This window comes from Engystomops pustulosus, chromosome 6, assembly GCF_040894005.1.
Source record: "Engystomops pustulosus chromosome 6, aEngPut4.maternal, whole genome shotgun sequence".
NCBI lineage: Eukaryota > Metazoa > Chordata > Amphibia > Anura > Leptodactylidae > Engystomops > Engystomops pustulosus.
Genome location: NC_092416.1, coordinates 55,352,612 through 55,363,725, shown reverse-complemented (window position 1 = coordinate 55,363,725; position 11,114 = coordinate 55,352,612). Strand labels below are relative to the sequence as shown.

Here is an 11,114-nt window from a genome sequence, read left to right as displayed (position 1 = left end):
AGTCAGTTGAAAATTCTGTAGATAGTGTGCTAGTTTCCTCTGCTTTGGTTGAAGTAACTGCTTCAGTGGAGTGCTCAGTAGTGAAAATGGTGTTTGGTTCTGTTGATGCAGAGGATGATAATTCTTCTGTACTTGTAGGGCTAATGGTTTGAGTGGTAATAGACGCATAAGATGTTTTAGCCTCTGTTGATGCAGCAGATAACTGTGTAGATGTTTTTGGTACAAGAGATGTTACTGTTGTAGAGATATTTTCGGGAGTTGGACCAGCTGAGACTGAGGTGCTTGAGGAAAATGATATTGATTCTGTTTGGAAAGGAGCACTTGTTTCTTCAAATGATGTAGGGGTAATTGAAAATGTGGAAAATATTGGGGTGCTGGACATTTCAGTTGTTAGACTTGTTGCAGTTTCTGAAGTCATCCCGGTTGGTTGAGATGATGTCAGGGTCTCATTTACCTCCGGAGAGAATGAAGGCTCAGACCTCACAGTTTGTAGAATTGTTGTAGATGGTAGTTCAGAAGTTGTAGCTGATGGATGACTACTTTGTGTGATTAATGATGAACCTTCAGAAGTTGATGATACTGGTAAAACGGTGGATGACACAGTCGGCAAGTCAGTTGAAAATTCTGTAGATAGTGTGCTAGTTTCCTCTGCTTTGGTTGAAGTAACTGCTTCAGTGGAGTGCTCAGTAGTGAAAACGGTGTTTGGTTCTGTTGATGCAGAGGATGATAATTCTTCTGTACTTGTAGGGCTAATGGTTTGAGTGGTAATAGACGCATGAGATTTTTTAGCCTCTGTTGATGCAGCAGGTAACTGTGTAGATGTTTTTGGTACAAGAGATGTTACTGTTGTAGAGATATTTTCTGGAGTTGGGCCAGCTGAGATTGAAGTGCTTGAGGAAAATGATATTGATTCTGTTTGGAAAGGCGCACTTGTTTCTTCAAATGATGTAGGGGTAATTGAAAATGTGGAAAATATTGGGGCGGTGGACATTTCAGTTGTTAGACTTGTTGCAGTTTCTGATGTCATCCCGGTTGGTGGAGATGAGGTCAGGGTCTCATTTACCTCCGGAGAGAATGAAGGCTCAGACCTCACAGTTTGTAGAATTGTTGTAGATGGTAGTTCAGAAGTTGTAGCTGATGGATGACTACTTTGTGTGATTGATGATGAACCTTCAGAAGTTGATGATACTGGTAAAATGGTGGATGACACAGTCGACAAGTAAGTTGAAAATTCTGTAGATAGTGTGCGAGTTTCCTCTGCTTTGGTTGAAGTAACTGCTTCAGTGGAGTGCTCAGTAGTGAAAATGGTGTTTGGTTCTGTTGATGCAGAGGATGATAATTCTTCTGTACTTGTAGGGCTAATGGTTTGAGTGGTAATAGACGCATAAGATGTTTTAGCCTCTGTTGATGCAGCAGATAACTGTGTAGATGTTTTTGGTACAAGAGATGTTACTGTTGTAGAGATATTTTCGGGAGTTGAACCAGCTGAGACTGAGGTGCTTGAGGAAAATGATATTGATTCTGTTTGGAAAGGAGCACTTGTTTCTTCAAATGATGTAGGGGTAATTGAAAATGTGGAAAATATTGGGGTGCTGGACATTTCAGTTGTTAGACTTGTTGCAGTTTCTGAAGTCATCCCGGTTGGTTGAGATGATGTCAGGGTCTCATTTACCTCCGGAGAGAATGAAGGCTCAGACCTCACAGTTTGTAGAATTGTTGTAGATGGTAGTTCAGAAGTTGTAGCTGATGGATGACTACTTTGTGTGATTAATGATGAACCTTCAGAAGTTGATGATACTGGTAAAACGGTGGATGACACAGTCGGCAAGTCAGTTGAAAATTCTGTAGATAGTGTGCTAGTTTCCTCTGCTTTGGTTGAAGTAACTGCTTCAGTGGAGTGCTCAGTAGTGAAAATGGTGTTTGGTTCTGTTGATGCAGAGGATGATAATTCTTCTGTACTTGTAGGGCTAATGGTTTGAGTGGTAATAGACGCATAAGATGTTTTAGCCTCTGTTGATGCAGCAGATAACTGTGTAGATGTTTTTGGTACAAGAGATGTTACTGTTGTAGAGATATTTTCGGGAGTTGGACCAGCTGAGACTGAGGTGCTTGAGGAAAATGATATTGATTCTGTTTGGAAAGGCGCACTTGTTTCTTCAAATGATGTAGGGGTAATTGAAAATGTGGAAAATATTGGGGTGCTGGACATTTCAGTTGTTAGACTTGTTGCAGTTTCTGAAGTCATCCCGGTTGGTTGAGATGATGTCAGGGTCTCATTTACCTCCGGAGAGAATGAAGGCTCAGACCTCACAGTTTGTAGAATTGTTGTAGATGGTAGTTCAGAAGTTGTAGCTGATGGATGACTACTTTGTGTGATTAATGATGAACCTTCAGAAGTTGATGATACTGGTAAAACGGTGGATGACACAGTCGGCAAGTCAGTTGAAAATTCTGTAGATAGTGTGCTAGTTTCCTCTGCTTTGGTTGAAGTAACTGCTTCAGTGGAGTGCTCAGTAGTGAAAACGGTGTTTGGTTCTGTTGATGCAGAGGATGATAATTCTTCTGTACTTGTAGGGCTAATGGTTTGAGTGGTAATAGACGCATGAGATTTTTTAGCCTCTGTTGATGCAGCAGGTAACTGTGTAGATGTTTTTGGTACAAGAGATGTTACTGTTGTAGAGATATTTTCTGGAGTTGGGCCAGCTGAGATTGAAGTGCTTGAGGAAAATGATATTGATTCTGTTTGGAAAGGAGCACTTGTTTCTTCAAATGATGTAGGGGTAATTGAAAATGTGGAAAATATTGGGGCGGTGGACATTTCAGTTGTTAGACTTGTTGCAGTTTCTGATGTCATCCCGGTTGGTGGAGATGAGGTCAGGGTCTCATTTACCTCCGGAGAGAATGAAGGCTCAGACCTCACAGTTTGTAGAATTGTTGTAGATGGTAGTTCAGAAGTTGTAGCTGATGGATGACTACTTTGTGTGATAGATGATGAACCTTCAGAAGTTGATGATACTGTTAAAACGGTGGATGACACAGTCGGCAAGTCAGTTGAAAATTCTGTAGATAGTGTGCTAGTTTCCTCTGCTTTGGTTGAAGTAACTGCTTCAGTGGAGTGCTCAGTAGTGAAAACAGTGTTTGGTTCTGTTGATGCAGAGGATGATAATTCTTCTGTACTTGTAGGGCTAATGGTTTGAGTGGTAATAGACGCATGAGATGTTTTAGCCTCTGTTGATGCAGCAGGTAACTGTGTAGATGTTTTTGGCATAAGAGATGTTACTGTTGTAGAGATATTTTCTGGAGTTGGACCAGCTGAGACTGAGGTGCTTGAGGAAAATGATATTGATTCTGTTTCCAAAGGAGCACTTGTTTCTTCAAATGATGTAGGGGTAATTGAAAATGTAGAAAATATTGGGGCGCTGGACATTTCAGTTGTTAGACTTGTTGCAGTTTCTGAAGTCATCCCGGTTGGTGGATATGATGTCAGGGTCTCATTTACCTCCGGAGAGAATGAAGGCTCAGACCTCACAGTTTGTAGAATTGTTGTAGATGGTAGTTCAGAAGTTGTAGCTGATGGATGACTACTTTGTGTGATTGATGATGAACCTTCAGAAGTTGATGATACTGGTAAAATGGTGGATGACACAGTCGACAAGCAAGTTGAAAATTCTGTAGATAGTGTGCGAGTTTCCTCTGCTTTGGTTGAAGTAACTGCTTCAGTGGAGTGCTCAGTAGTGAAAATGGTGTTTGGTTCTGTTGATGCAGAGGATGATAATTCTTCTGTACTTGTAGGGCTAATGGTTTGAGTGGTAATAGACGCATAAGATGTTTTAGCCTCTGTTGATGCAGCAGATAACTGTGTAGATGTTTTTGGTACAAGAGATGTTACTGTTGTAGAGATATTTTCGGGAGTTGGACCAGCTGAGACTGAGGTGCTTGAGGAAAATGATATTGATTCTGTTTGGAAAGGAGCACTTGTTTCTTCAAATGATGTAGGGGTAATTGAAAATGTGGAAAATATTGGGGTGCTGGACATTTCAGTTGTTAGACTTGTTGCAGTTTCTGAAGTCATCCCGGTTGGTTGAGATGATGTCAGGGTCTCATTTACCTCCGGAGAGAATGAAGGCTCAGACCTCACAGTTTGTAGAATTGTTGTAGATGGTAGTTCAGAAGTTGCAGCTGATGGATGACTACTTTGTGTGATTAATGATGAACCGTCAGAAGTTGATGATACTGGTAAAACGGTGGATGACACAGTCGACAAGTCAGTTGAAAATTCTGTAGATAGTGTGCTAGTTTCCTCTGCTTTGGTTGAAGTAACTGCTTCAGTGGAGTGCTCAGTAGTGAAAATGGTGTTTGGTTCTGTTGATGCAGAGGATGATAATTCTTCTGTACTTGTAGGGCTAATGGTTTGAGTGGTAATAGACGCATAAGATGTTTTAGCCTCTGTTGATGCAGCAGATAACTGTGTAGATGTTTTTGGTACAAGAGATGTTACTGTTGTAGAGATATTTTCGGGAGTTGGACCAGCTGAGACTGAGGTGCTTGAGGAAAATGATATTGATTCTGTTTGGAAAGGAGCACTTGTTTCTTCAAATGATGTAGGGGTAATTGAAAATGTGGAAAATATTGGGGTGCTGGACATTTCAGTTGTTAGACTTGTTGCAGTTTCTGAAGTCATCCCGGTTGGTTGAGATGATGTCAGGGTCTCATTTACCTCCGGAGAGAATGAAGGCTCAGACCTCACAGTTTGTAGAATTGTTGTAGATGGTAGTTCAGAAGTTGTAGCTGATGGATGACTACTTTGTGTGATTGATGATGAACCTTCAGAAGTTGATGATACTGGTAAAACGGTGGATGACACAGTCGACAAGTAAGTTGAAAATTCTGTAGATAGTGTGCTAGTTTCCTCTGCTTTGGTTGAAGTAACTGCTTCAGTGGAGTGCTCAGTAGTGAAAACGGTGTTTGGTTCTGTTGATGCAGAGGATGATAATTCTTCTGTACTTGTAGGGCTAATGGTTTTAGTGGTAATAGATTCATGAGATGTTTTAGCCTCTGTTGATGCAGCAGGTAACTGTGTAGATGTTTTTGGCATAAGAGATGTTACTGTTGTAGAGATATTTTCTGGAGTTGGACCAGCTGAGACTGAGGTGCTTGAGGAAAATGATATTGATTCTGTTTCCAAAGGAGCACTTGTTTCTTCAAATGATGTAGGGGTAATTGAAAATGTAGAAAATATTGGGGAGCTGGACATTTCAGTTGTTAGACTTGTTGCAGTTTCTGAAGTCATCTTGGTTGGTGGAGATGATGTCAGGGTTTCATTTACCTCCGGAGAGAATGAAGGTTCAGACCTCACAGTTTGTAGAATTGTTGTAGATGGTAGTTCAGAAGTTGTAGCTGATGGATGACTACTTTGTGTGATTGATGATGAAACTTCAGAAGTTGATGATACTGGTAAAATGGTGAATGACACAGTCGACAAGTCAGTTGAAAATTCTGTAGATAGTGTGCTAGTTTCCTCTGCTTTGGTTGAAGTAACTGCTTCAGTGGAGTGCTCAGTAGTGAAAACGGTGTTTGGTTGTGTTGGTGCAGAGGATGATAATTCTTCTGTACTTGTAGGGCTAATGGTTTGAGTGGTAATAGACGCATGAGATGTTTTAGCCTCTGTTGATGCAGCAGGTAACTGTGTAGAGGTTTTTGGCATATGAGATGTTACTGTGGAAGAGATATTTTCTGGAGTTGGACCAGCTGAGATTGAAGTGCTTGAGGAAAATGATACTGATTCTGTTTGGAAAGGCGTACTTGTTTCTTCAAATGATGTAGGGGTAATTGAAAATGTAGAAAATATTGGGGCGCTGGACATTTCAGTTGTTAGACTTGTTGCAGTTTCTGAGGTCATCTTGGTTGGTGGAGATGACGTCAGGGTCTCATTTACCTCCGGAGACAATGAAGGCTCAGACCTCACAGTTTGTAGAATTGTTGTAGATGGTAGTTCAGAAGTTGTAGCTGATGGATGACTACTTTGTGTGATTGATGATGAACCTTCAGAAGTTGATGATACTGGTAAAATGGTGGATGACACAGTCGACAAGTAAGTTGAAAATTCTGTAGATAGTGTGCTAGTTTCCTCTGCTTTGGTTGAAGTAACTGCTTCAGTGGAGTGCTCAGTAGTGAAAACGGTGTTTGGTTCTGTTGATGCAGAGGATGATAATTCTTCTGTACTTGTAGGGCTAATGGTTTGAGTGGTAATAGACGCATGAGATGTTTTAGCCTCTGTTGATGCAGCAGGTAACTGTGTAGATGTTTTTGGCATAAGAGATGTTACTGTTGTAGAGATATTTTCTGGAGTTGGACCAGCTGAAACTGAGGTGCTTGAGGAAAATGATATTGATTCTGTTTCCAAAGGAGCACTTGTTTCTTCAAATGATGTAGGGGTAATTGAAAATGTAGAAAATGTTGGGGCGCTGGACATTTCAGTTGTTAGACTTGTTGCAGTTTCTGAAGTCATCTTGGTTGGTGGAGATGATGTCAGGGTCTCATTTACCTCCGGAGACAATGAAGGCTCAGACCTCACAGTTTGTAGAATTGTTGTAGATGGTAGTTCAGAAGTTGTAGCTGATGGATGACTACTTTGTGTGATTGATGATGAACCTTCAGAAGTTGATGATACTGGTAAAACGGTGGATGACACAGTCGACAAGTGAGTTGAAAATTCTGTAGATAGTGTGCTAGTTTCCTCTGCTTTGGTTGAAGTAACTGCTTCAGTGGAGTGCTCAGTAGTGAAAACGGTGTTTGGTTCTGTTGGTGAAGAGGATAATAATTCTTCTGTACTTGTAGGGCTAATGGTTTGAGTGGTAATAGACGCATGAGATGTTTTAGCCTCTGTTGATGAAGCAGATAACTGTGTAGAGGTTTTTGACATAAGAGATGTTACTGTTGTAGAGATATTTTCTGGAGTTGGACCAGCTGAGACTGAAGTGCTTGAGGAAAATGATATTGATTCTGTTTCCAAAGGAGCACTTGTTTCTTCAAATGATGTAGGGGTAATTGAAAATGTAGAAAATATTGGGGCGCTGGACATTTCAGTTGTTAGACTTGTTGCAGTTTCTGAGGTCATCTTGGTTGGTGGAGATGACGTCAGGGTCTCATTTACCTCCGGAGAGAATGAAGGCTCAGACCTCACAGTTTGTAGAATTGTTGTAGATGGTAGTTCAGAAGTTGTAGCTGATGGATGACTACTTTGTGTGATTGATGATGAACCTTCAGAAGTTGATGATACTGGTAAAATGGTGGATGACACAGTCGACAAGTAAGTTGAAAATTCTGTAGATAGTGTGCTAGTTTCCTCTGCTTTGGTTGAAGTAACTGCTTCAGTGGAGTGCTCAGTAGTGAAAACGGTGTTTGGTTCTGTTGATGCAGAGGATGATAATTCTTCTGTACTTGTAGGGCTAATGGTTTGAGTGGTAATAGACGCATGAGATTTTTTAGCCTCTGTTGATGCAGCAGGTAACTGTGTAGATGTTTTTGGTACAAGAGATGTTACTGTTGTAGAGATATTTTCTGGAGTTGGGCCAGCTGAGATTGAAGTGCTTGAGGAAAATGATATTGATTCTGTTTGGAAAGGCGCACTTGTTTCTTCAAATGATGTAGGGGTAATTGAAAATGTGGAAAATATTGGGGCGGTGGACATTTCAGTTGTTAGACTTGTTGCAGTTTCTGATGTCATCCAGGTTGGTGGAGATGACGTCAGGGTCTCATTTACCTCCGGAGAGAATGAAGGCTCAGACCTCACAGTTTGTAGAATTGTTGTAGATGGTAGTTCAGAAGTTGTAGCTGATGGATGACTACTTTGTGTGATTGATGATGAACCTTCAGAAGTTGATGATACTGGTAAAACGGTGGATGACACAGTCGGCAAGTCAGTTGAAAATTCTGTAGATAGTGTGCTAGTTTCCTCTGCTTTAGTTGAAGTAACTGCTTCAGTGGAGTGCTCAGTAGTGAAAAGGGTGTTTGGTTCTGTTGGTGCAGAGGATGATAATTCTTCTGTACTTGTAGGGCTAATGGTTTGAGTGATAATAGACGCATGAGATGTTTTAGCCTCTGTTGATGCAGCAGGTAACTGTGTAGATGTTTTTGGCATAAGAGATGTTACTGTTGTAGAGATATTTTCTGGAGTTGGACCAGCTGAGACTGAGGTGCTTGAGGAAAATGATATTGATTCTGTTTCCAAAGGAACACTTGTTTCTTCAAATGATGTAGGGGTAATTGAAAATGTAGAAAATGTTGGGGCGCTGGACATTTCAGTTGTTAGACTTGTTGCAGTTTCTGAAGTCATCTTGGTTGGTGGAGATGATGTCAGGGTCTCATTTACCTCCGGAGAGAATGAAGGCTCAGACCTCACAGTTTGTAGAATTGTTGTAGATGGTAGTTCAGAAGTTGTAGCTGATGGATGACTACTTTGTGTGATTGATGATGAACCTTCAGAAGTTGATGATACTGGTAAAACGGTGGATGACACAGTCGACAAGTGAGTTGAAAATTTTGTAGATAGTGTGCTAGTTTCCTCTGCTTTGGTTGAAGTAACTGCTTCAGTGGAGTGCTCAGTAGTGAAAACGGTGTTTGGTTCTGTTGGTGAAGAGGATAATAATTCTTCTGTACTTGTAGGGCTAATGGTTTGAGTGGTAATAGACGCATGAGATGTTTTAGCCTCTGTTGATGAAGCAGATAACTGTGTAGATGTTTTTGGTACAAGAGATGTTACTGTTGTAGAGATGTTTTCTGGAGTTGGACCAGCTGAGACTGAGGTGCTTGAGGAAAATGATATTGATTCTGTTTGGAAAGGAGCACTTGTTTCTTCAAATGATGTAGCGGTAATTGAAAATGTGGAAAATATTGGGGTGCTGGACATTTCAGTTGTTAGACTTGTTGCAATTTCTGAAGTCATCCCGGTTGGTTGAGATGATGTCAGGGTCTCATTTACCTCCGGAGAGATTGAAGGCTCAGACCTCACAGTTTGTAGAATTGTTGCAGATGGTAGTTCAGAAGTTGTAGCTGATGGATGACTACTTTGTGTGATTGATGATGAACCTTCAGAAGTTGATGATACTGCTAAAATGGTGGATGACACAGTCGACAAGTGAGTTGAAAATTCTGTAGATAGTGTGCTAGTTTCCTCTGCTTTGGTTGAAGTAACTGCTTCAGTGGAGTGCTCAGTAGTGAAAACGGTGTTTGGTTCTGTTGATGCAGAGGATGATAATTCTTCTGTACTTGTAGGGCTAATGGTTTGAGTGGTAATAGACGCATGAGATGTTTTAGCCTCTGTTGATGCAGCAGGTAACTGTGTAGATGTTTTTGGCATAAGAGATGTTACTGTGGTAGAGATATTTTCTGGAGTTGGACCAGCTGAGATTGAAGTGCTTGAGGAAAATGATATTGATTCTGTTTGGAAAGGAGCACTTGTTTCTTCAAATGATGTAGGGGTAATTGAAAATGTGGAAAATATTGGGGCGGTGGACATTTCAGTTGTTAGACTTGTTGCAGTTTCTGATGTCATCCCGGTTAGTGGAGATGACGTCAGGGTCTCATTTACCTCCGGAGAGAATGAAGGCTCAGACCTCACAGTTTGTAGAATTGTTGTAGATGGTAGTTCAGAAGTTGTAGCTGATGGATGACTACTTTGTGTGATTGATGATGAACCTTCAGAAGTTGATGATACTGGTAAAATGGTGGATGACACAGTCGACAAGTGAGTTGAAAATTCTGTAGATAGTGTGCTAGTTTCCTCTGCTTTGGTTGAAGTAACTGCTTCAGTGGAGTGCTCAGTAGTGAAAACGGTGTTTGGTTCTGTTGATGCAGAGGATGATAATTCTTCTGTACTTGTAGGGCTAATGGTTTGAGTGGTAATAGACGCATGAGATGTTTTAGCCTCTGTTGATGCAGCAGATAACTGTGTAGATGTTTTTGGCATAAGAGATGTTACTGTTGTAGAGATATTTTCTGGAGTTGGACCAGCTGAAACTGAGGTGCTTGAGGAAAATGATATTGATTCTGTTTGGAAAGGAGCACTTGTTTCTTCAAATGATGTAGGGGTAATTGAAAATGTGGAAAATTTTGGGTTGCTGGACATTTCAGTTGTTAGACTTGTTGCAGTTTCTGAAGTCACCTTGGTTGGTGGAGATGATGTCAGGGTCTCATTTACCTCCGGAGACAATGAAGGCTCAGACCTCACAGTTTGTAGAATTGTTGTAGATGGTAGTTCAGAAGTTGTAGCTGATGGATGACTACTTTGTGTGATTGATGATGAACCTTCAGAAGTTGATGATACTGGTAAAACGGTGGATGACACAGTCGACAAGTGAGTTGAAAATTCTGTAGATAGTGTGCTAGTTTCCTCTGCTTTGGTTGAAGTAACTGCTTCAGTGGAGTGCTCAGTAGTGAAAACGGTGTTTGGTTCTGTTGGTGAAGAGGATAATAATTCTTCTGTACTTGTAGGGCTAATGGTTTGAAGGGTAATAGACGCATGAGATGTTTTAGCCTCTGTTGATGAAGCAGATAACTGTGTAGAGGTTTTTGACATAAGAGATGTTACTGTTGTAGAGATATTTTCTGGAGTTGGACCAGCTGAGACTGAAGTGCTTGAGGAAAATGATATTGATTCTGTTTCCAAAGGAGCACTTGTTTCTTCAAATGATGTAGGGGTAATTGAAAATGTAGAAAATATTGGGGCGCTGGACATTTCAGTTGTTAGACTTGTTGCAGTTTCTGAGGTCATCTTGGTTGGTGGAGATGACGTCAGGGTCTCATTTACCTCCGGAGAGAATGAAGGCTCAGACCTCACAGTTTGTAGAATTGTTGTAGATGGTAGTTCAGAAGTTGTAGCTGATGGATGACTACTTTGTGTGATTGATGATGAACCTTCAGAAGTTGATGATACTGGTAAAATGGTGGATGACACAGTCGACAAGTAAGTTGAAAATTCTGTAGATAGTGTGCTAGTTTCCTCTGCTTTGGTTGAAGTAACTGCTTCAGTGGAGTGCTCAGTAGTGAAAACGGTGTTTGGTTCTGTTGATGCAGAGGATGATAATTCTTCTGTACTTGTAGGGCTAATGGTTTGA

At 40.9% G+C, this 11,114-nt stretch overlaps 1 protein-coding gene across 1 annotated transcript in view; it reads right to left on the bottom strand.

Moving 5' to 3' along the window:
* LOC140065921 (uncharacterized) overlaps positions 1-9,967 on the bottom strand; it is a 29,602-nt gene extending 19,635 nt beyond the window's left edge. Inside the window, exons 1-2 of the mRNA XM_072113480.1 lie at positions 4,718-9,967; positions 455-3,856 (exon numbers count right to left, since the gene is read on the bottom strand). Of these exons, the coding sequence (XP_071969581.1) occupies positions 455-3,856; positions 4,718-9,967 (8,652 nt within the window). The remainder of the gene's footprint in view (positions 1-454; positions 3,857-4,717) is intronic.
* Positions 9,968-11,114: the final 1,147 nt, after the last annotated feature.